Raw genomic sequence first — 22,898 nt, forward strand, 5'->3', positions numbered from 1 at the left:
AGGACCCCGAGGCACGGCAGACCAGGGCCAGCATGCCACAGCCAGGTCTGGGGCAGAAACCATGTCCCCCTCCCAGGGGCTGCAGCCCCAGCCGTCTCGGTTCGCCCAGTGGGCCTCCAGGACCCCATCGCCAGCACAGACTCAGACTCCCAGAAGGTCAGTTTATTAGGGGGGTGGGGACACAGCTCCTTTATGAAAGGAAACCGAAGGCTGGCCCTGGAGGCCGGGGGAACCAGGGAGCGCCTCTCGGGCCCCAATCTGGGGCGTTCCGTCCGACCCTGGGGCTCAGGCTGCCCTCTTAGGTGGCTGTGCCCGGCCTCGCCCGTGGGTCCGGGTGGCTCCTCCGGGTCCCAGCTTGGCCTGGGCCACCTGGGCTCTGCCCTTGGCCTTCAGTTGCCTCCGGTCACTGCCTCGGTCCAGCCTCCGCTGTTTTCCCTGCTGCTTTTTGCCTGGGTGTCCAGCGGGCCGTCTCCGCTTGGCTGCCGTCGGGAACATGTCTACAGGGAAAGCTCGTGTCAGGGTCACCGGGGCACAGGGACAGGCCCATAGTGCCCGGCTGTGTCGACCTCCACCACGCACCCTCATCAGGCTCCTCGCCCACTGCCTGGCGAAAGTACTCGGCTTCATCCTCCTCCTCCTCCTCCCGCTGGCCGGCCCCCTCTTCTTCGGGGGGGGCCCCGGGGTCCTCCGCATCACTGTCCCCATCGGCGCGTGACCGCTTGATGCCCGCCAGGCTCTTCTTCCTGGAAGACGGGCATCAGTCAGTCAGCACGGCGGCTGCACCCGGGCCCGGGCTGCACCCACCCGGCCAGCAGCCCCTCACCTGTGGGCCTCTCGCTGTTCCCGCTTGCGCTGGACGTTCCGGGCCTGCTGATCCTGCCGCTGGGCCTTGAGCCGCAGCTTCTCCTCCTTGGCTGCCAGGATGGCCTGTAGCTCCTCCTCGGTCTTGTGCACTGAGCAGGAAGAGATGGACCCCAAGATCTTCACCAAGACCCAGGTGGGTGCACCACACCTTGCGAGCCACCTTTACAGGCCTCAGAGCCCAGGCTGGGTGCCCACCAGCCCCGTCCTCACCGAAACTGTGGAACAGCACGTTCCCCTCCCCGACACCCTCCTGGATCTTGATGAGCTGCAGCGTCATCCGAGGCCCGATCTGCAGGGACACAGGACAGGAGTGAGTCCTTCCCTGGAGAGGGGGCTGCCAGAGGAAGCCACCTCTGCCGCCGGGCCTCACCTCCGTAAGCCGCACGGCGCTCTGCTGGGCCCGCATGTTGCCGCGCCCCGCGACGGCCTGTGGCAGCTCTGTAATATTGTGCTCACCATCTGGCTCCGCCTCACTCTCTGACAGCCCCGCGCCCCTATGCGGGGGACACACGCGGCTCAGCAGGGGATCCCATGCTCCCAGGACAGCTCTGGGGTCCCCTGGACTGCGGCGGTCTCACGCCCCACACCCTCCTCACGTGGCCAGCAGCTCGCTGATGTCCTGCAGGCGGCTCATGTTGGGGAACTTCTCCTGGAGAAGCTTCTTCATCCCACGACTTGCGCCCACAGGAACGACTTTGATGCTGCTGCAGGGGCCGGAGTGAGCAAGCAGGGGGGTCAGGGGTCATGGGGTTGGCTCCACCCCCCGACCCTTTCCACGGTGCGTCAGAGCGTTTACTTTGACACTGAGCAGTCACAGAGTCTCAGCAGCAGCGCTGTCATCAGCCACATGGAGGCCACCCCCTCCGCCCGCGCTCCGCTCCCGGGCACTCACTAGTGGCGGAAATCCAGCTCTTGAGAGTCGGGGTTGTAGTTGATGAGAAGGCAGCGCTTGATGGTGTTCAGGTTCACCTGGACAGGACCCAAGAGGGGCCATGGCACCAAGGGAGCTGCCCACGGGCCTCAGTGCGTGTGGGAGCCCAGGCCACCCACACTCCAGAAACCCCACCAAGGGGGAACAGGATGCTGTTAGCACCGTGGGGACTGATGGGGCTGTGACTGGCGTCCATGAAGTGCCCGGGGCGCTGGCTCAAATCCTGGGTGCCAGGCCCACTGAGGCCACCCACACCAGGCTCCCTGATAATCAGCACCTAACAAGCCATGTTGGAGACCCCCTGGTGCCAGGGGTTAGGAGCTGGGCTCTGGGGCCAGAGAGATGACAACATCCTGTCCTGCCCCCGTGTATCTAACTTGAGCCTAGTGACTTCACCTCCGCCAACCTGCTTTACTCCGTGTCAAATAGAGCTCTAACAACACTCGCTCCACTGCCAAGACCAGTACTCAACGCACGCTCAGAAAATAACGCACTGCTGGCATGGTTTCCCACCTGCTGGATGGAAAGGCAGCGCATGGGGGAGCCTCCTGCCCAGTGTCCCAGATCGTACGAGTGAGATGCGGCCTCAGGGCTGGAGCTCTCAGCCTCAGTGATGGGAGGTAAGGACTGTGCGATCGCCCCCAGGGCCCGTGTGGCACCTGCTGCCTGCCCCATCCACCCTCACCTGACATCACACCAGGCCCAGCCCACCTTGTGCACGTTGATGGAGGGGAACAGGTTCTGGAACATGGTGGCCATGAGTTTCACGTGCATGCCGTGGGGACCAAAGCTGTTGAGCACCAGGAGGGGCGCGTGCGTGAACTGCTGCTCGTGCATGCGGTGCCGGCGCAGTGAGGAGACCACGTCACGCACCAGTGTGTACTGCAGGGCAGGGCAAGGAGTGGGCGATGGCCAAGCACACGTGCCCGGCGCCACCGCCACACCCAGCTCCTGCCCCACACGGTCCTCATGCCCCCTCCAGTCCTCACCTTGTTGATCCTGAAGGTCAAGGTGGGGCCTCCTGGGAGGCGCATCAGCTTCTACAGGAGGAGAAAGAATCAGTGAGGGTCCAGGCCTCCAGCTAGGGAGCAGGGGCATGGGAACTTCTGCCCCATCTCTTCAGAGCGTTTACTTTGAAGCCAAAATCACGACAGCTCAGAGGCACGTGGGTTCATCACCAGAGCTGGGGGAGGAGGGCGTAGGAGAGACGAGGGGTGTGGGCATCCACTCACAAAGTAGATATTGGTCTCTGTTTTGCTTAAGATCAGGAAGTGTGTGACCCCAAGGGGCCCAGCCACTGCCACGCAATCCTTCAGAGAGTTTTTCTTCCGGACCTGTAAGTTACGGAAAGAAAAAGCAAGGCTCAGATATCCCCTTGTCGGACAAAAGCCCTCAGTTTAAGCTGTTACGCCCCTTCTTGCGTCTAGCCCCTTGGCCTTTAGGGCCAATGAGACTTGATCTCGAGCACTGCCTCTGTCCCTTGGCTACTGCGCATCGCCCCATTTTGCAGCTGAGCCAACGGAGGCCCAGCGAGGTTAAGGAACTTGCTCCAGGCCTCTGAGAATCCGAGTTTCCAACCCAGCTTAACCACCGGCCTCAGGCACCCAGCCGAGCCCCAGGCCGCGCGCCTTCATCGGCGTGGCCTCGCTGCAAAGCCCTGAGAGCAGGGACGCTGGTCCTCGGAAGGGTCCCTGTCTCCAGCCAGGGAGGCGGGCCGGGGGGTGCGGACCTGCAAGCGGGTGGCGGTGAGCGGTTCCATGACGCGCCGCAGGTCCAGGCTGAGCTGCCGGACGCCGCGACCCGCGCGGCCCCGGGCGAACACGAACGAGTGCGGCTGCGCGGCGTAGGCCTCGAGATTGCGGAGCTGCGCCTGGGCGCGCGCGCGCTTCTGGTGCCGGGACTGCGGGGGCGACAGGCGAGCGGTGAGCGCCGCGGCCTCCACCGGGCCCCCGCCCGCGCCGCCCGCACCCCCCGCGGCCCCCGGCCGCCTCGCCTCACCCGCCCCGACTGCCCCATGTTGCCGTCTCCTCCACGAGGCAGCCTCTCCCGGCCACTTCCGGCGCCGCGCCGCTCACTTCCGGCGCTGGCAGGGGGAGTACTTCAAGCGGCGCTGTGTGGTGATGTCATCAGGCGAGCATGCGCAGCTGATGGCGGGCAGCGATAGGGTGGGAAATCTTTGGGAAGGTTGCTATGGAGACACCTGGTGCCTGTTTCTATGGAAACCGGGGCGGGGCCGCTCGGCTCCGGGCGCCCGCGTGGGCTTCGGACAAACGAGCCGCGAGTTCGAATCCCGCTTCGGCCACTTCCACCCGCTGTGCCATTTTGAGAACCACTGTCTCCATTCCCAGGCTCCTAAAATATCTAAAGTGTGGATGATAATCATTTCCCCCTGACCTGCGAATTAAGGGAGATGATGTATGCACAGTGCTTGGCACCCTGGCACCGGGCACCTGGGGAGCAACCAGAGAAGGGGGTGGCGCGTGGCAGTTACTCACGTGAGCCTCCAGCTACTGAGGGCCAGCTGTCCTCCCCGGGGGCCCTGTCTGCGGACGGGCTGAGGGATGGAAACTCCACATCACCTTCTGGAAACTCAGGGCAAGGCGGGCGCTTCGTGCATAATTCACCCCCTCCCGGTTTCCGCTCAAGGCCCCAATCTTGGCCTCAGGCCCCTGGCTTCTTCCCCAGAACCCTGGGGTGGGGGGAAGGGATGCCCCCCAACATCTCTCTCCCTGGCCCATCTGTTTCCTTCTGCCATTTACCTCCCCTCCCCCATTTGCTTCCCCTGCCCAATTCTCCACCCCCCCGCCAGTCTGTGTCTCCCTCCCCATCCCTGTCTTCTCCCCGTCTTTGTCTCCCTCTCCCCCAACTTTGTCACTACCGTCAATTGTCCCTTTCATCCCCCGTCAGTTTCCGCCGTTCTCCTCTCTCTGTCTCCATCTCCATTTCTCTCTTCTCATCTCTCTCCCTGACTCCCTATGTCTCTGCCCATCTCCCCCACGTCTCTCCCCTTCTCTGTCTCTCCGACTCTCTCTCCCTTCCGTCAGCCCCTGTCTGTTGACTTAAGAGGTTTCTTCTCTCTCTCCTGCCAATGGGGGGAGCCGGAGGGGGCTGCGGGTGGGGGGCCGAGGGGCCCGGTGTGGGGGGCCCCAGCCCAGGCCGGGAGCCCAGCCTGGCAGCCTCTCTCAGATCCGGGCCGACCATTTCCTCTCTCCGCCCGGGAGTCCACTCGGGTTACGGGTTCAGGACGGTAGGAAGTGGGGAGTCTGCGTCTGCTGGTCGGCGAGGCCTTCATACAGGTCTCTGGGCTCCGGGCGTCTATGTGAGTCGCTTTGTCCCTCCTCAAAATGACTGTGTGGTTATTCTGCCTGTTTCTGTCCCTGTGTGAGCTGTGCGAGGATGTGACAGTGGCGGGGGGAGATGAATGAAAACATACGCGCTGTGGCGGGTGGGCGCGTGTCAGGATCTCACTGTGTCCCTGGTTCTTGTCTTTGTCTTGCCTGTGGGTGACCTCGGGTACCTGGCTGTGGACGTGTCTGACACACAGATACAGACACGCTCAGCCCACAGGCTTATTTTCCTTTAAGTCGTGGTGTATGAATGTGTGTGACCACATTTTACACACACATGTGCTGCCCGAATCTGTGTTATTTCCAGTTGTGTCTTTCTATGTGTGTGTGCCAGGCAAATCCACGGACACACAGAGTCCGTCTGTCTTGGCAGCTCTGTGCAGTGGTTTGCATGCTCATCGGGTGTCCGTCTGCGTGTCTTTGTGTCTACACTGTTAGCACATACAGCAGGGTGTGACCGTTGTGGTATACATGTGTGAGTTCTGGAGCCAAACTACCCGGCCTGAATCCCATGGCCAACCTTTTCTGGCTCTGTGACCGCAGGCAAGTTGCTCACCCTCTCTGAGGCTTGCTTTCCTCTGCTGTCAAATGAGGCTACAACAGAAGCCAGCTCAGGTTGCAAGGACTAAATGAAATAAAAGGTGTAATGAGTTTAGAGCCGTGCCTGACACACAGCCGGGGCAGCTGGTGTTCGATGTTGTTCTCTGGGGTGAGTGCATGTGTCTGGCTCTCAGGCTGGGACCCCCCCCGGCCTCCGGGGCCTGCAGCCTCCCACGCTCTGTGCTCCACTGTCGGGAATGTCCGGGCCACTGACCTGTGCTATCGGGCTCTGGCGGCCTGGGCAGGGGGGTCTGGCAATTCTGCCTCAGTTCTCACGCGGGAAATGCTAAATATTTACAGTTGGGGATGCTGGGCTTAGCCTTGTGGCTCTAGTCCCAGGCTCTGGGGGCAGGGGGTGGGTACCAAGCCTTCTCCCTTCTGCTCTCCCACCAGCCTCTCCCCTTCCCCAGCGCAGAGGCCCTGCTGGACCCTCGGCTCCTCCTCGGACGTCTTGAGCCTGCTTTGAGCCTGCCGGACTCCGGGGCTTGAGTGTGAGAGGTGAGAGGGCGGGAGGGCGGGAGGGCCGGTGAAGGCTCATTCTGTCCGTTGGGCCCTGGTTTGGCTCAGGGGCTCCCCAGGCCTCCTCCTCACCCCAGGCTGAGATCCTGGAAGGCAGAGGGTGTTACGCATACCCTACCTCTGGGGGCATCTGGCTCATCCCTGCTGTGGGGGACCTGGTGTCTTCAGGAGGGGCAAGGAGAGACCCTTGCTCCACCCTTGGGAGCTCCCGCTTGGTGTGTGAGTACAGCCATGAATATGCCCTTCTTTTTCCAGCTCAGACCCTTCCCTGGCTCCCACATAACTCAAAGTAAAACCCCAAGTCCTCTTCAAGGCCCATAAGGCCCTGCACACTCTGTCCCATCCCTTCCCTGTCCTCCCCACCTCCTGCTCTCTGCCTCACTCTGTTCCAGCCTCACACACCTCCCTGCTGTCCAGCAAGCTCTGACCTCAGGGCCTTTGCACTTGCTGTTCCTTCTGTCTGGAATGCTCTTCCCTTTCTCTCTCTTCCTTCAGGTCCTCCATCAAGTGTCATCTTCTCACTGAGGCCCGACCCCTCTATTCAAAAATGCTCCCCCTAGCCCGGGACTCCCACTTCCATCCCTGCCAGACTTTTCCCCTAAGCACTGACCTACCACCGTGTTTTCCTAACGAGGATGTCAGCTCATGAAGGCAGGGACTTTGTTGTGTTGGTCACAGCTGTGTCCCCATCGCCGGGAACAGCTCCCAGCACACAATAGGGGCTCCAGGAGTGTTGGTTGAATGTGTGACTGAGGCAGTGTGTGTGACGTGAAGACCGTGGGACGTGAGCCTCTGTGGCCACCAGGACGTGTGGGTTTGGACATCGTGGAACTTGGTGCAGATGGGGGCGACGTGTGGACACATGAAACGCACGTGTGTCCCCGTCTGAGAGGCTGCGAGTGTGAACTCCAGGGAGCAAAGCCGGGGGGGCCTGTGTGTGGACCCTGCAGGGCTGCAGGGGCAGTGGCCACAGGTACACAGCCTCGAGCAAAGACACCTGGAATAGCTGGGGAACAGCTGGGCACCGCAGACCTGGGGCATGTGGGTGTTGTGGGCATGTGTGTGACACCAGCACCGCTTCAGGCGCTGGGGACAGAGCAGCAAAAAAACCCAGACTCAGACTCTGGGAGCTGACATGTCGCTAGAGGAATTCCGATCATAAACAATGGCAAATAAACAAGGCAATTTCAGAGCGATCCATGCTAAAATGGGAAAGACCGACTGGAAAGGGGTTCCCTGCGAGGTACTGCTCTAAATGGGGTGGTCAGGGAGGCTTCTGAGGAGGGGACAGCTGAGCTGTGACCCAAATAAGGACAGAGAGGGAGCCCTGTTAAAATTCGGGGCAGAAACAGCTGTGCAAAGGCCCTGAGGCTGGAGGGTGCCTGGAGCAGAGTGAGTGAGGAGGTGAGGGCAGGGAGGAGCCCAGGCAGAGCATGCAGGGCCTTGTGGGCTGTGGGAGGACTTGATCTTCTCCTCTGAGTGAGGTGGGAGCCACGGGGGTTCTGAGCAGAGGGACGTGACTGACTTGGGTGTTCACAGGCGTCCTCTGGCCGCTGTTGGGGGACAGCCCAGAGGCTGAGGATGGACGACTGGAGACCTGGGAGGCAGCTGCTGTAAGGAAATCCAGATGGTGTCTTGAGCTGGGATCGTGGGAAGGGGCGAGGATGGGGGACGCGCAAGAATTCAGGGTCTAAACAGAAGCGCAGACAGGCCTGGCTGATGGGTTGGATCTGTCGCAAAGAATGAGGAGACATGGATGACTCTGGGACGTGAGAGATGGGGACGTGATGGACGGGGTGTCCACTACGGGACTGAGTTAGTGAGACTTGCCCCTCACCCCACCACACCCCCTCCCACCCGTTCTCCCCCTGTTCTGCTCCAGCCTCCAGAGGTTGCTTTAATGCATCAGGCATGGTCCAGCCTCAGGGCCTTTGCACTTGCCGCTCCCCCTGCTGGGGACGCTCTTCTCCCCCATGACTCCCTCCCTCACCTCCTTCAAGTCTGTTCAAAATGTCCCCTCCTCCGGGAGCTCTCCCCTCCTCTCCAACGGCCCCTGCACGGATGCCCCTCTGCTGTTTTCCTGTTTTCTTTTGCACAGAGCACCATCGAATGCACTCCTAATTCTAACCGTATTCATTTTGTTCCTTGCCCCCCAGGGCAGAGATTTGCGTGTTTTGCTCTCGACCGTATTCCCGGCGCCTAGAACTGAGGCCGGCACACAGTAAGCGCTCACTGCATGCTCATTGCAAGAAGGCGCGAGACACGCTGCCCCACGGGGCGCCTGGAACTCGCTGGATCGGCGGGGGGTGGGGATCCCATTGGGGGCTCTCCAGCCTCGGGGGGTGGGGAAGGGATGGCGGGCCCCGCAGGTGGAGACGCGCGCCCCGCCGCGGGGGGGCCGACGGCTCGGGCCGGGTCCCCGGGTCCCCCGCTTCCCGCGCGCCCTCCGCCCGCAGGTCCAGCATGGGCCCGCCTGGCCTGCGCGCGCTGCCGCCGCTGCTCGTGCTGGGCGCGTGGTGCGCGTGCGCGGCCGCCCCGCGCTGCACCTACACCTTCGTGTTGCCGCCGCAGAAGTTCACGGGCGCCGTGTGCTGGAGCGGCCCCGCGGCCGCGCGCCCCGCGCCCGACGCCGCCAACGCGAGCGAGGTGGCGGCGCTGCGCATGCGCCTGGGCCGCCACGAGGAGCTGCTGCGCGAGCTCCAGCGCCTGGCGGCGGCCGACGGCGCCGTGGCCGGCGAGGTGCGCGCGCTGCGCAAGGAGAGCCGAGGCCTGAGCGCGCGCCTGGGCCAGCTGCGCGCGCAGCTGCAGCACGAGGCGGGCCCGGGGGCGGGGCCGGGCCCGGGGGCGGAGCCTGCGGCCGCCCTGGCGCTGCTCGGGGAGCGCGTGCTCAACGCGTCGGCCGAGGCGCAGCGCGCCGCCGCGCGCTTCCACCAGCTGGACGTGCAGTTCCGCGAGCTGGCGCAGCTGGTGAGCCGGCAGAGCGGCCTGATCGCCCGCCTGGAGCGCCTGTGCCCGGGGGGCTCGGGCGGCCAGCAGCAGGTAACCCCGAAGCCCCCCGCCCCGTGTGCAAGCTGGGCCTCCCGCCGGCCCCTGAGCTCGTCACCGCAGTTCTGAAAGCCCCACAGCTCCCCGCGCTGGATTCCTGCCTCTCCTCCCGTAACTCATTTGGGTCAAAACGCGACTGGTGGTTGCTTGAAAGGCTTTACTTATCCCCTGTCCATGAATATTCATAGGGTCCTGTAATCAAGCACGTTAGTATGTAGATAAAGACCAAGACCCACGTGATCGGGGTGTTATGTAATATACACAGAGACCCTGTGTGGCTGTTTCTACTCCTGCCATTTTATTCTGGATACAGGGCGGTTGGGAGGCGTCCGTAAGTTCATACTCATTGTTGGAGGTGCTCGTTAGCCCTGCTTTTACAGAAAAGGAGTTGGAGGCACAGATGGGTTAAGCTGTGAACACCAGAGCAAGAGTTTAAGGCCAGCTCTGTCTGCTCTTGACAGCTGGGGCTCTTGGGAGCATCCGGTCCATGCCCCTGCCTGATCTCCCGCCCATCTGGATGCTGGGAGGTTTAGGAGCTCAGAGCCTCCTGGGCTGGGGGCTAGTGCAGCCACATCTGACGTTCTTGGTCACCCCAGGTCCTGCCACCACCCCTGGTGCCTGTGGTTCCGGTCAGTCTGGTGGGTGGCACCAATGACACCAGCAGGAGGCTAGTTCCAGCCCCAGAACTCCAAAGAGACCAGACCCTGAGACAGCAGAGGCCCTTGGCCTCTCCTCTGCCTGCAGGGCACCCTGCTGTTCCCACCAAGCCAGCGGGTAAGATGAGGGCAGGGTTGTTGGGGGTGTAGGAGCCCAAAGATGCCCAGTGCAGCATGAAGAGAGGGAAACAGGAGCCAGGATTTTAAGGGCAGATTCCCCTCATGGTGAGGGGACTGGAGGAAATGATGCTTTTAATCTGGTGATGGAACAAGGAGATATGGCTCTTATTCTGATAAGGATCAAAATTCTTGCTACGGTATGAAAATCGGAGGGAGGTACTCTTACTTTGATGAGGGGACAGGGAATTTAGGACTATGACTTTGGTGCAAATTTGAGCTGGTTCCAAGTACTGTGTCCAGGATTTCTATTCTGGTGAGACCATAGAACCAGGATTTAAAAACTCCAGGCTCCACATTTTCTCTGGTGAGAGAATGACTTAGACTCTTACTCAGGCAAGGAAATGGGTATTGTGGCTCTTATTCTGGTGGGGAAATGGGAGAGGCAGGACTGCTATTCTGGTGAGGGGACCAATGAGAATCAGGACTCTTACTCCAGTAAGGGGTTGGGTGGTCCAGGCTGTGATTCCCCCACATCTCTGTGCCCACAGGCCCATGGCGGGATTGTGCAGAGGCCCACAGGGCAGGCCACGAGCGGAGCGGAGTATATGAGCTGCGACTAGGCCGGCATGTGGTGTCAGCATGGTGCGAGCAACAGCTGGAGGGTGGAGGCTGGACTGTGATCCAGAGGCGACAAGATGGCTCTGTCAACTTCTTCACTACCTGGCAGCACTACAAGGTGGGTGCAGGGGAGCAGGGGCTGGGCTGGGCAGTGAAGGGGACCTGCTTTGACCTCCTGACCTTGCTGTCCTGCCAGGCGGGCTTCGGGCAGCCTGATGGGGAATATTGGCTGGGCCTTGAACCTGTGCATCAGCTGACCAGCCGTGGGGACCATGAGCTACTGGTGCTCCTGGAGGACTGGGGGGGCCGTGGGGCCCGTGCCCGCTATGACGGTTTCTCCCTGGAGCCTGAGAGCGACCACTACCGTCTCCGGCTTGGCCAGTACCATGGAGACGCTGGAGACTCTCTCTCCTGGCACAATGACAAGCCTTTCAGCACCGTGGATAGGGACCGAGACTCCTATTCTGGTAAGGCGAGCTCTTATTCTGGTGGAGAGAGGGTAGGGGAGGTGGGACTCCTAGGGAGGGAATGAAAGGGAGTGGGGGAAGACTTCCCTCTGGTAATGATCAGGGTAAGCAAGAGATGAGAGGACAGGACTTTTATTCTGGTGAGGGGATGGGGAGCCCAGATTCCTTCTCTGATGAGGCAATTCCTTCTCAAAAGAGTCAGGATTCCTGTTCTGGTGAAAGGTAGGGAGTGAGAGCTAGAACTCTTATTCTAAAAAGAAAGTAGAGAAGATTTTTTCCCCCTGATAACAGAATGAAAAGTAGAGCTCCTAGTTTGCAAAAAGGGTGGAAGAGGCATGACTTGTACTTCAGTAAGGGGATAGGGAAGGAATCCAGGCTATTACTCTGTAAAAGAAAGTAAGGGCCAGGGCTCTTATTCTAGTGAGGAGATAGAAAATCAGGGCTTATATTCAATAAGAGTGGGAACAGCCAGGAGAATGCCTGGCAAAAGCCTTGTACCAGTGAGGTGCTGGTGGAGGCTTTTATTCTGGTAAGAGGACACGGACTCTCTCTCCCCTCAGGTAACTGCGCCCTGTACCAACGGGGAGGCTGGTGGTACCATGCCTGTGCCCACTCCAACCTCAACGGTGTCTGGCACCGGGGTGGCCACTACCGCAGCCGCTACCAGGACGGCGTCTACTGGGCCGAGTTTCGTGGTGGCGCTTACTCTCTCAAGAAGGCTGCCATGCTGATCCGGCCCCTGAGGCTGTGACCATCGGCCCGTCTGTCCCCCTGGGACATATGTCAGCAGGAGCCCCAGTGGTCCTGGCCACACCTCCTCCGTGGCTCCCTGCGGGTCATGTCCCACAGACCTTCCCGCTGTGGCTCAGCTCCCCGGGGCCCTGAAAACGGGCCCCCGGAATCCCCCTGCCAACATCTCAGACCCCAAGGGCTCCCCAAGGGCATCTCGATCTCGGTTTGAGCGCACATTTTATAACAACACAAAAGATCCACAGAGCGTGTCTGTTTGCCTCTGCCCCTGGGAAGGTCAGTCCCCGCGCCCACCCTCCTCCTCCTCCTCCTCCTCCTCCTCCTGCAGGTCCTCCAGAATGAGGTTGTCCAGGTCTTCCACCAGGTCCCCCTGGCTCAGGCAGGTGGCCACAGTGGAGCCGCTGCTGATGTGGGGGTTGCTGGGGTGCAGGACTTTGGGTAGGTGGTTCTGCTTCCGGCTCTTGGGGTGCGCGCAGGACGTCCCGGGCACGTGGGGCTCTGGGAGGGAGAGGTTCGGAGGTCACAGGGCTCGAGGCCACAGGAGACTCGGAGGGCAAGGGGGCTGTGGCCACGGGGGCCTCTGGGGAGGGTGAGGCTGAGGCCACCACAGCTACAGGAAATTCCAAGGTGAAAGTGACAACGGTGGAAGCCACAGGCGACCCAAAGACATATGTGTCACCTGAGGCTCCAGGAGCCAAGAACACAGAGACCACAGGGGCAGAGGCCGCGGGGACACTGGGGTGGGGGCCACTGGAGTGAAACCACAGCCTCATGAGCCAGACCATGGAAGGTGGCTGACGCCACAGGAGGTGGGTGCGAGGAGGGGCAGGGGTCCAGGGTCACCTGGCGGAGGAGGCCACGGAGCCTGGGGGACCACGGGAGACGTGCCAGGAGGGGCTGATGCCCCGGGAGATGAAGTGGCCAGGGGGACTGAGGCCTCGGGAGGCACGAGGAATACGCAGGTGGAGACTTTGGTGTTTAAGGCCCCAGAGATGGACGGCCAGGGAGTCAAGGCCGAGGAGACTGCCCAGGGTGGCGGGGCCCACGGGGACGCACCAGGCGCTCACCTCGCCGGTTGTAGCAGTCGGCGGCCGAGCAGGAGTGGGTGTGCGTGCTGCGGCGATCCACGTCCCGGTCCCCGCGCGGAGGGAGGATCCGTGTCGGAAACACGGGGAAGCCGCAGCCGTAGCAGGGGGACGGGGACCCCATCTGTGCCCAGCCCCTGGGGATGGGCGAGCGGGGTGTGAGGGTCCAAAAGCGAGGCTGGGTGGAGGCGGGGCGGGGGCTGTAGGGGCGGGGCGTGGCCGAGGCTGGGGTGGGGGGGGTCTGCATCCTCACCGGAAGTTGTGCCGACACTTGGGGCAGTGGAACTCCGCCACGCCCCACATCTTGTCGCAGGGCACCGGGTCATAGCGCTTCCGGCACTTCCTGCAGCGGGACACCTGGGGGCGTGGAGAGGGGAGCAGGCTGGCGGGCAGAGGTGGACCCTGGTCGCCTGATCCTGGCCACCGTGGGAATACCGGCTGGATACTGGCCCCAGTGGGAATATTTGCACCATGGAAATTGGCCAATGCTGCCAGTCTGGCGTACGAGCTGGTTGTGAAGCGCACACCAGAAGCACAGCGCTGATCGGGGCTCAGAAGCCAGATCTGGGGTTGAGGTTTGATGGCGGGGGTCGCTGTCAAGCGGGGGAGTCTGGGGTCAGGGCTGAGCTGCTCCTGTGGAAGGTCCCGAGTCCAGCTCGGGGCTTGGGGTTGGGGCTCTGAGCGTGGACGTCAGGGGTGGGCTCTCAGAGGCTGATGTTCTGAGGGCGGGGGTGCAGACACGGAGGAGGGGGCGTGCGAGTGGAGTTCGGGACAGAATCAAGGTCCGGGGCTGGGCCGTCACCTCCTTCCGCTGGGGCACGCGGCGCCACCAGACATGGTCACAGGAAGAGCAGGCGAACTGGCGGTCCACGGCGGGGATGAGGTCCTCCTGGGCGCGCTGGAACATGCGCAGGTTGGCTTCCGTCAGCGGCAGGAGGGAGGTCGCCACCGCCTGCAGGATAAGGGAGGGGACGACGACAGGGTGGTCACCCCAAACGTGCACGGCAGCCATCCTTTCCCTACAGGCACGCTCCCTCCTGCCCCAGGATGCCCCTCGCTCTCGTCCCCCCTGGTCCACCTCCCCTATCCCACACCCTGGACTCACCTGGATGTCCTGGTCCTGCTTCATGTCCTCTGGGGGGTCCTGGGTGGAGACACCAGGGGCAGAAGCTGGGGAGGTGGCTCGGGTCTCTTTTCATCCTTGTTTGTTGGGGGCAGGGCTCCTGGACAGGGTCGAGGCGGGGCAGGGTCTTGGCCCCCCAGCAGTGAGGTGTTCCTAACTCACCAGGAACTGGTTGAGCAGCACCCGAATTAAGAGCCGGGTGCATGACCTCAGTTGTCCTTACAGCAGCCCTGAGAGGTGGGCACACCTATTCACCTCATTGCTCAGACGGGGAAACTGAGGCCCAGAGCCGGAAGAGATCCCCCCAAAGTGGGCATGGCAGGACATGCCTGGACCCCATGCTCCCTTCCTGCCCGCCAACTCCACACACTTGGCATTGTGACCAGCCGCCTCTTTGAGCCCATGCTGCCTGAAGCTAAGAGCTTGGGCCCTGGATTCAGAGAACCCCCTCACAATCCTGGCTCCATCACTTCCCACTGTGGGGGCATGGCCAAACCACTCCTTCTGGGTCCCTAAGGAGGGGCATCTCGGGGCCCAGGCTCTGACTCCAGGTGGCTGCGGTTCAAATTCCAGCTGCACCTGCGCGCTGCGTGAACCTGGCGAGTGACTTCGTCACTCTGTGCCTCAGTTTCCTCGTCTGTCAAACGGACATCATAAATAACAGGACCCATCTCCTGGGGTCGCTGTGGCAATGCAATCAGTCAACAGGTCAAATTCCCCACGTCCTGCCCCCAGGGAAGTGCTCGATCAATGTTACTCCTTGCTGTTATTTTTATCATACTCTGTCTATGTATAAATGTAAATAGTATGATACTTGATTATACTATGTAACAATCCTATACGGGGCCGCTATCCAGGCAGGCGAAATCCACATCCACCAGTCCCCAAAGTCATGAAGGGGCAAAGTGGCCATGTTGCACCTGTGCCTCAAAGCCTTTCATTCATTCATTCATTCATTCATTCAACACATGGGCTCCTCTGCCCCTCTCTCCTCCCCCATCTCCTGCTCATCCCACCCGTCTGTGTGTTCCTTTGCTCACGCCATTTCCTCCTCCAGGAAGACCCTTCCCGACCTCATGTCCCTCAGGATCACGCCTCCCCAGCCTTGAAGAGCTGGCGCCACCTCCTTGAGGAAGCCTTCCCTGACTTCCAGGATTCCTCTACGATGCCATTAATCCTGATTCGTCTCACTGCCTCATTTCCTGTCTCTCTTCCTCATTTCATGCAGTCGGCATGTCACGAGCGCCTACTGTTTGTGGGCTCCCCAGGCAGACACATGACTGAGAGGTGAACAAGTGGATGAGGTTGGACCATGAGTTGCGGACCCAGAGCGCACAGAGGGGGCTCACCATGGCGGGGCCGGGTCCCCTCCGTTCCCCCTGCCCTGTCAGCCCGTCCTGGGAGGGGAGTGGGGCATGTTACCTGGGCATCCAGGTCATTGCTCAGTTCCTGTCCGTCCTTCTGCTTCACCCCTGGTGGGGAGAGTAAGCGTAGGTGGAGGGCCCTTGCGGGATCTTGTGGGAGTCTCAGGGTCCCCAGGGCCCCAACACAGACCCTCCCCGAGAGAAGATCTCAGGGCCTCTTCCAACCTTCAGCACAGACCACACCCCCTCCGCGCTCCCCCCCGCCCCAGCCCGGGGACCCCCGCCCGCTCACCGTACACGATGGAGCGCCCCACGCCGGTGTGGTCGCTGCCAAATTTCCTCATCAGAGTCCCCGCCTTCTTGGAGGAAACCTTCCCGTGAAACTTCTCCCGGAGGCGCCGGACGCTCTTCTCCAGCTGGGGTGTGGACAGGGGGGCTCCGTTGGGGCAAGGAGACGAGCGACAGCCCCTCCCCCATCTCTAGGCATCCTTCTCCCGGCCCGAACTTGACCCTTGATTTTGGCGTCCGCCCCCGCCCCCCTCCATCCCTCTGTGGCATTTCCTGGAAAAAGCCAAAGTCCCCGCAGGTCATTGGGGGAGGGAGTGGACTAGGGCGCGCGTCCCAGGCTAAGGGACGAGGCCAGCCAGGTAACCCATGGCCTCTGACCCTTGACCCTGCAGCCCCCGTTCTTCCTCGAGGAGGCCGCATTTCGCTCTGGGGGAGGTGGCGGTCACTCTGCTTTCCGATGGGGGCGAGCGCCAGCCCGGAGCACCGTCCGGGCTGTGGATGGAGCGCCCAGGAACTGCGAAGCCCCCTCGGCGCCCCCGGCCCCTCCCCGGCGCCTCTCGCGGGCCCCCGGCCCAGCTGGAGCCATCTCCTACCTCCACACCTTCCTGAGACATGGTGGCGGCGGCGCAGGTCCCCGCGAGGGTCCGCACTGCGCGCGCGGCGGCCCCCTACCTGGGCGCGCCCGTCGGTCCGGCCGCCGCGCAGGGCAGGGGGCGGGGCCTGCGGCCGGCTCCGCCCTTCCTCCCGGCCCCTCTTTCGCTTTCGATTCCTGGGGGCGACGGGGCGCGCTGGCTCCGCCCTGGCTCCGCCTCTGCTGTTGCGCCCCGAGCCCGGGCGGGCGCCCGGGGTCTGCACCCTGCGGCGGAGCGCGCAGACCTGGGGCGCGGGAGGCGGCGCGGCCTCTGCAGTCGGTCACATGTCCCCACGCTGCGCGGGGTCCGCGTCTTCACGTCCCTCGTGGGGGCGGGGCCGCATCAGAAGGCCGCGGCGAGTCTCCGCGCCCCCCCAGCTCGCGCTGCCCACGTTCCTCGCCCTCTCCCCTCCCCTCCCCCAGGAAGCGGGCACCGATGAGGACCTGGGCCCTTTCCTCGCTTTGGGTCTCTTACCCGGTCACCTCCTTTCTCTGAACCTCAGTTTACTCCTCTGTAAAATGGGGATGATAATATTGGCTACATCCTGGGTGTGTGTGGGCGCGCGCGCCAGAATTCGAGACCCCGGGTAGAGCACTCAGGAGCGCTTGGCCTGCAGCAGCCTCTCAACTAGTCACTGGGTCACCTACTATGTGCCTGTTCAAAGGGACAGGCAGTAGGGGGAAGTGGGAGGTGCTTATTAAAAACACCCTGATTCCTGGTCCCTAGCAGTCCTGCAGAATACGGCTGTCTGGGGTTTCCTGAGAATCTGCATTGTAAATCCGAAGGTTGAGAACCCCGGGGGCCAGGACAATCCTAACCTGGCACAGGACGCTGGAGGAGCCCTTAGAAGGGGCTCTGGCCCGGCCTCGGGGCGTCAGAGATGGCTTCTTGGGGGAGTCCTTGAAGTCTGAGGTCTTAGCTAGGTGAGGAATGAGAGAAGCAGCTCCGGCAGGAGCGGGTCTGGCGCGCTAGGCTGCGCCTGCTCAGCCTCACCAGTATTGACAGGTTGGGCTGGATAGTTCTTTGCGGTGGGGCCCTGCCCCGTGCACTGTAGGGTGCTGAGCAGCGCCCTTGGTCTTTACCCGCTAGATGCCAGTGGCGCCCCTCCCCCAGTCGTGACAACTTAAAATGTCTCCAGACATTGCCAAATGCCCCTGGGGGTCAAAATCGCGTTAGGATAAATGACTCCAAAAGTTGCTTTTCAATTCCGCACCTCTATCAGTATTGATGTCCAGGCTCCATTCCCACATGGGTGTCTATTTAAAAATGACAGACAGGGGGCTGGCCCAGTGGACCAGTGGTTAAGTTTATGCACTCTGCATGGGTGGCCCGGGGTTCACGGTTCTGATGCTGAGCACGGACCTACACACCGCTCATCAAGCCATGCTGTGGTGGTGTCCCACATAGAAGAACTAGAAGGACCTACAGCTAGGATATACAGCTATGTACTGGGGCTTTGGGGAGAAAAAAAGAAGAATTGGCAACAGATGTTAGCTCAGGGCCAATCTTCCTCATCCCCCCCCCCAAAAAGGACATGCAAATATGCTCATATCAATAGATTCTGTAGACTCTTTTATAATATATTTCTTACATAACGATATTCTTGAGCACACGAAAAATGGATTAAAAAGTATAGATGTTCTAATGTTTTCTACTTGAACCTCAAAGTTTTGTTTGTGGGGGTCTCTGGAGCCCACTCTATTAGCAAATGTAAAGAGTTCATGGTTCTTTGGGGCTGAAAGGTGGCATTTCAGGCAGGGATGGGGCCTGCAGGCTGCATAGAGGACCTGGGGTTTTGTCCTGAGGGGAGCGAGGAGGCGTGCAGCGGCTCCCCCATTAGAGTTGTCACTTACAAATTACCCAGTGGAGAGGGAGGTCACAGCTATGTCCCATCCCCCGGCCAGGGTGGGCCTCAAGTGGGCAGGAAACAGATAGGAGTCTGATCCAGCCAGGACATGAATCAGGTCTGCTGGATTCTCATAATAATGGCCAACATATTGAGCACTTCCTCGGTGCCAGGTGCTGTTCCAGGCACGTGGACACAGCTTGGAACAAAACAAAGATTCTTGCCCTCATAGAGCTGGCATTCGAGTGGGAGAGACAGACAAGAAACAAACATACAATGGGACAGGAAATAAGTTCTAGGATGAAAAATGAACAGGGGTAGGGGGCTGGATAAAGAGGGGATCAGGGAAGGCTGTGAGAAATAACATCTGCGGGGAGACCTGAAGGATATGGAGGAAGAGAGTTCCAGGCAGCAAGTGCAAAGGTCCTGAGGTGGGAGCGTGGGACTGTTGTTACCAGTTGCAGTAGTTCTTCATTGCTGCCTAACACATTATCCCCAAACTCAGTGGCTTAAAACAGTAAACGGTGGGTCAGGAATCCAGGAGTAGCTTTGCTCGGCTTTCTTGGCCAGGGGTCTCCCCACCTCGATTCCTCCCTACTTGGGCTGTTTGAGTGTGCAGCCTTCCCCACTTGGCCTCCCCCAAGCAAGTGAGCTGAGAGAAGGACAGCCTGGCGGAAGTTGTATCTTTTTATGACCCAGCATCAGAAGTTGCATGGCGTCACTTCTGCCCCACGTCCTGTATGTTAAAATTGAGTCACTGGGTCCAGCCCACGTTTAGGGAAGGAAAGAAAGACCCCGCCCTCTCTCCCCTCCCACCTCCTGCTGGAGCATTTCATTGGCTGCACCGGAAGCCAGTCATGCTGTCAGCCTCCCAGGGCACAGAGCAAGAGGGGGAAGGGTGACAGTCCATCTGGAAGGACAAACAGAAGATACAACCCGAGTATTGAATTTCGGCATTTGTAGATAAACAGAAAGACGAATATTCCCAGTGACCGCATGAGGACGCTGCCTCCACACCAACGGTTCCGTGGAAGCTTTGTGGCCACTGTGGCCTGGCCAGATGTGCCTTGTTTGTGCTGTGGTGCGAGCATTACTGCATTTTATCTTTTGCCTTTACAAAAAGGTGTAGAGAGGGAGCAAATGGATGTACTGAGAATAGTGATAAGAAGTGTAGCCTTTGACACTTTAGTATAATTGAGTCAAGATGGCGCCTCTTTGATCCATCCATTCATTAATTTGTCAGACATGCATCAGACGCCTTCTTGGTGGCAAGTGTGGTGCTGGGCACCATTTCTGCCCTTCCGGAGCTCATGGTCTTAATGGGAAAGAGAAACATGATGCACATAATATCCCCAGCAATTATGTAATCACATATATGGTATATACCGAAAAAGAGAAGTGGAGAGACTCGAGAGAAAGGATAACACATGGGAACCTGACTTGTGCAGGTTAGTCAGGCAGGGCTTCCTGGAGGAGCTGCCTCTTGAGCTGAAATCCTAACATTTTCTGAAACACTGTGCCAAGCGTTGGAAACTAGGTATCTCGTTTGATCCTCACAGCAATGCTACGAAGGGGGTAATATTATTGCAAATGGGAAAATAGTTTCAGGAATCTGCTCAAGGTTCCTCTAAAGGGTGAATAGGAGTTACCCAGTTGAAGAGGTGCAGGGGAGAGGCAGCAGCATGTGCAAAGGCCCTGAGGTGGGAAGGGGCCTGATCCATTGCCAGGAAGCTAAAGGCCAGTGTGGCTGAGGCTTAGCGAGCAGGGGGGCGAGTGGAGGGAGGTGAAGCTCGTGCCAAAAGCAGCAATATCTTGACCTTCAACTGGACCCCTTGAGGCTTAAGCTGGGTGAGCGTACGTTTCATGGTGGAGGAAATGGATACAATTGGAGCGTTTATGCACTTTCCACAATCCAGTCAATTTACCCCTCAGTTGGGGGAAATTTGGGAATGTCCGGAGGTGCAGGGAAGCGGGGAATCTCCAGACTGTTGGAGAGGCTGTCCCTTGAGAACCGTCGGAGAGGGCAGCTTGGCAAAACTCAGGAAAGCATTAAACACGCTCTCTTAGCCATTTCTTTCCTTTTCTGTAATCTGATGCTATGACATCTGGGGCCTTGCTGGCGCTGTCGAGACTTCCCCGCCCTGGGCACACACACAAACCATTCTGCACCCCCATCTCTGCACCACCTCTACTCTCCACAATGCCTGTTGCTCTAACAATTGCGTTTTTTTTTTAAGCATCCATCACTTTTGTCATCAGAACCAAAAAACACACAGTAAGGGAAATCCAATTCCTGTTTAGAATAACGTGCGAAACCCTGGAAATAGATGTTTGACAGGGACACCTAAAAGGTGAGAAGTCATTTGGGATTTCATAATTCATGTAGCCCGTGGCAGGCGGAATGTCCCTCACAGCACAGAAATCTATTGTTCGAGTTTTTCGAAATCAGCCTCAAACACATTTCCAGGAAGACAGCGTGTGCAAAAGCTGGGTTTGAGGGGGTGAAGAAATCGCCATGGCTAAAAGACTCTGAGTGTCTCCAGGGCTTGCTGGGCGCCAGGCTCTCTGGGTGGTGTCCCTTGTCCTTTAGGTAGGTGCCACTGTCTCTTTTTCAGATGAAAAGTTGGAGCTTCAGGGCAATTAAACAAATTACGCAGGACGACACCCAGCTTAGAAGTGGCGTCGCCAGGACTCGGACACTGGCCAGCCGACTGCAACGCTCTCTCAGGCCAGAATCGGGGACGAGAAGTGTAGACATAAGGCGGGCACACTTCGGAACCGGACAGTCTGGGCTCGAGTCAGTGGCTAGCTCTTTGAGCAGTTTCTTAACCTCTTTCGGCCTCAGTTTCCCCATCTCTGAAACGGGAATAGAGTCGTTGTGAGGGTTCCATGAGTTAATACAGATGAACCACTCAGACCTGCGTGGTCTGACGGGGTAGCCACTGGCCGCATGTGGCATTTGAGCCCTTGAAACGTGGCAGGTCCTACTCCGGGTGTGCTGTGAGTGTCCACTGCACACTGGATTTCAAAGACACGTAAAATAACTCTTCAGTGACTTTATATTGATTACGAGTGGAAGTCACAATATTTGGCATATGTTGGTTAAGCAAAATACATCATTAAAATTAATTTCACTTGGGGCCGGCCCGGTGGCTCAGCAGTTAAGTTGCACATTCCACTTCGGCGGCCCAGGGTTCACTGGTTGGGATCCTGGTGCAGACATGGCACCGCTTGGCAAGCCATGCTGTGGTAGGTGCCCCACATATAAAGTAGAGGAGGATGGGCACGGATGTTAGCTCAGGGCTAATCTTCCTCAAAAAAAAAAAAAAAAACACACAACAAAACAACAAAGTTAAACATTAAGAAATGTCTGACTTAGAAAGAGTAAGTCTTTATCTACCCAGGAAAACAAAACCTTAAGTTATAGGACATGCAAGCAAACCGTGGACAGTTCTGGTTTCTGGGGAGGGGCAAAGAGTCGGGGCTTATGATGAGGGGGGTGTCTCATTTTTTTTCTGTATATCTGTCTTTTGGGGAATCTTTTTGCTAGAATGTCTTCATGTATCATTAAAAGTAATAATAGGGGCCAGCCCTGGTGGCATAGTGGTTAAGTTGTTTGTTTGTTTGTTTGTTTTTTGAGGAAGATTAGCCCTAAGCTAACATCTGCTGCCAATCCTCTTCTTTTTGCTAAGGAAGACTGGCCCTGAGCTAACATCCGTGCCCATCTTCCTCTATTTTATATGTGGGACGCCCACCACAGCATGGCTTGCCAAGTGGTGCCACGTCTGCACCCGGGATCTGAACCGGCGAACCCCGGGCCGCCGAGAAGCAGAACGTGTGCACTTAACCACTGCGCCACCGGGCCAGCCCCAATAGTGGTTAAGTTTGACGTGCTCTGCCTCAGCAGCCTGGGTTTTGTTCCTGGGTGTGGACCTACAGCATTCGTGGCCATGCTGTGGCAGTGGCCCACATACAAAAAGGAGGAAGATTGGCAACAGATGTTAGCTTGGGGCAACTCTTCCTCAGCAATAATAATAACAATAATGATAATAAAATAAAATAAAATAAGGGATGACAACTCCCCCTTGCCCCGGGATATTAAATTTGATGTGTATTCTCCAGATCTTTTTCCTTTGAACTACTTATTTTTATGTCTGACTTCATGATGGTGACATTCAAAGAAAACAAGTAGCTTAAAAACAGGCATGAGGCTGGCCTGGTGGCCTAGTGGTTAAGTTTGCGGGCTCCACTTCAGTGGCTCGGGATTCACCGGTTCAGATCCTGGGCCTGGACCTACACACCACTTGTCAAGCCGTGCTGTGGTGGCGTCCCACATAGAAGAGCCAGAAGGATTTACAACTAGGATATACAACTATGTACTGGGGCTTTGGGGAGGAAGAAAAAGAGAAAGATTGGTAACAGATGTTAGCTCAGGGCCAATCTTCTTCATCAAAAAAAAAAAATCACAACAAAGTCCAGATTTCTGAAACAAGGTTTGAGATTAAATGGAGAACTTTGTTGCCAGGCACTCCAGGAAGATACGCCCCCATTCAGGGCCTCTGTCTTCTCGTGTGTAAAATGGGACAAATACCAGCCCCCATCTCATGGAACTGCTGAAAGAAGAAAAGGTGTTAATGTGTGTG

The 22,898-nt window shown here is 59.0% G+C and overlaps 3 protein-coding genes and 2 non-coding genes across 9 annotated transcripts; 1 reads left to right on the forward strand and 4 right to left on the reverse strand.

Moving 5' to 3' along the window:
* Window positions 1-147: 147 nt before the first annotated feature.
* Window positions 148-9,002, reverse strand: PPAN (peter pan homolog). Of its 4 annotated transcripts, XM_070272252.1 has the most exons (16): window positions 8,812-8,948; window positions 7,787-7,872; window positions 5,699-5,767; window positions 4,291-4,349; window positions 3,794-3,939; window positions 3,525-3,695; window positions 3,028-3,129; window positions 2,785-2,835; window positions 2,507-2,677; window positions 1,757-1,833; window positions 1,461-1,568; window positions 1,235-1,358; window positions 1,075-1,153; window positions 824-953; window positions 580-743; window positions 148-497 (listed from the first exon to the last, which is right to left on the reverse strand). In XM_070272252.1, the coding sequence occupies exons 5-16, from the start codon at window positions 3,809-3,811 to the stop codon at window positions 286-288; spliced, it is 1,407 nt and encodes a 468-aa protein (XP_070128353.1). In that variant the 5' UTR covers window positions 3,812-3,939; window positions 4,291-4,349; window positions 5,699-5,767; window positions 7,787-7,872; window positions 8,812-8,948; the 3' UTR covers window positions 148-285. The 4 variants fall into 4 exon arrangements, with proteins under 4 accessions (XP_070128353.1, XP_070128354.1, XP_070128352.1 ...); XM_070272253.1 differs by lacking the exon at window positions 5,699-5,767 and having other exon boundaries at window positions 8,812-9,002; XM_070272251.1 differs by lacking the exon at window positions 8,812-8,948 and having other exon boundaries at window positions 7,787-8,101.
* LOC111774481 (small nucleolar RNA U105B) lies at window positions 1,638-1,717 on the reverse strand. Its single transcript, XR_002809484.1, has one exon. It is a non-coding gene; the product is annotated as a small nucleolar RNA U105B (small nucleolar RNA).
* ANGPTL6 (angiopoietin like 6) lies at window positions 2,275-12,161 on the forward strand. 2 transcript variants are annotated; one of them, XM_023645452.2, is made up of 8 exons: window positions 2,275-2,415; window positions 6,136-6,240; window positions 8,418-8,482; window positions 8,718-9,300; window positions 9,903-10,080; window positions 10,631-10,818; window positions 10,897-11,167; window positions 11,728-12,161. In XM_023645452.2, the coding sequence occupies exons 4-8, from the start codon at window positions 8,725-8,727 to the stop codon at window positions 11,916-11,918; spliced, it is 1,404 nt and encodes a 467-aa protein (XP_023501220.1). In that variant the 5' UTR covers window positions 2,275-2,415; window positions 6,136-6,240; window positions 8,418-8,482; window positions 8,718-8,724; the 3' UTR covers window positions 11,919-12,161. The 2 variants fall into 2 exon arrangements, with proteins under 2 accessions (XP_023501220.1, XP_070129223.1); XM_070273122.1 differs by lacking the exon at window positions 2,275-2,415 and adding an exon at window positions 4,975-5,114.
* LOC111774529 (small nucleolar RNA SNORD105) lies at window positions 2,899-2,985 on the reverse strand. Its single transcript, XR_002809525.1, has one exon. It is a non-coding gene; the product is annotated as a small nucleolar RNA SNORD105 (small nucleolar RNA).
* On the reverse strand, window positions 11,284-16,687 carry SHFL (shiftless antiviral inhibitor of ribosomal frameshifting). Its single transcript, XM_023645456.2, has 8 exons — window positions 16,371-16,687; window positions 15,782-15,905; window positions 15,548-15,597; window positions 14,108-14,146; window positions 13,805-13,954; window positions 13,256-13,359; window positions 12,985-13,139; window positions 11,284-12,415 (listed from the first exon to the last, which is right to left on the reverse strand). Exons 1-8 carry the CDS (start codon window positions 16,389-16,391, stop codon window positions 12,195-12,197), a joined length of 864 nt encoding a protein of 287 aa, XP_023501224.1. The 5' UTR covers window positions 16,392-16,687; the 3' UTR covers window positions 11,284-12,194.
* Between the last annotated feature and the right edge of the window lie 6,211 nt (window positions 16,688-22,898).

The sequence above is a fragment of the Equus caballus genome, chromosome 7 (assembly GCF_041296265.1).
Source record: "Equus caballus isolate H_3958 breed thoroughbred chromosome 7, TB-T2T, whole genome shotgun sequence".
NCBI classification, from domain to species: Eukaryota; Metazoa; Chordata; class Mammalia; order Perissodactyla; family Equidae; genus Equus; species Equus caballus.

Bases quoted from the DNA above. Each gene is read 5' to 3' on its own strand.
- ANGPTL6 (XM_023645452.2), top strand. From the start codon at position 8,725: ATGGGCCCGCCTGGCCTGCGCGCGCTGCCGCCGCTGCTCGTGCTGGGC. The intron at 9,301-9,902 runs GTAACCCCGAAG...TGGTCACCCCAG, and splicing joins GCTCGGGCGGCCAGCAGCAG to GTCCTGCCACCACCCCTGGT. The intron at 10,081-10,630 runs GTAAGATGAGGG...CTGTGCCCACAG, and splicing joins TGTTCCCACCAAGCCAGCGG to GCCCATGGCGGGATTGTGCA.
- SHFL (XM_023645456.2), bottom strand. From the start codon at position 16,391: ATGTCTCAGGAAGGTGTGGAG. The intron at 14,147-15,547 runs GTAACATGCCCC...GTCTCCACCCAG, and splicing joins GCAATGACCTGGATGCCCAG to GACCCCCCAGAGGACATGAA. The intron at 12,416-12,984 runs GTGAGCGCCTGG...TCTCCCTCCCAG, and splicing joins CGACTGCTACAACCGGCGAG to AGCCCCACGTGCCCGGGACG.
- PPAN (XM_070272253.1), bottom strand. The intron at 1,359-1,460 runs GTGAGGAGGGTG...TCCCCCGCATAG, and splicing joins ATCAGCGAGCTGCTGGCCAC to GGGCGCGGGGCTGTCAGAGA. The intron at 954-1,074 runs GTGAGGACGGGG...CTTCCTGCTCAG, and splicing joins CGTGCTGTTCCACAGTTTCG to TGCACAAGACCGAGGAGGAG.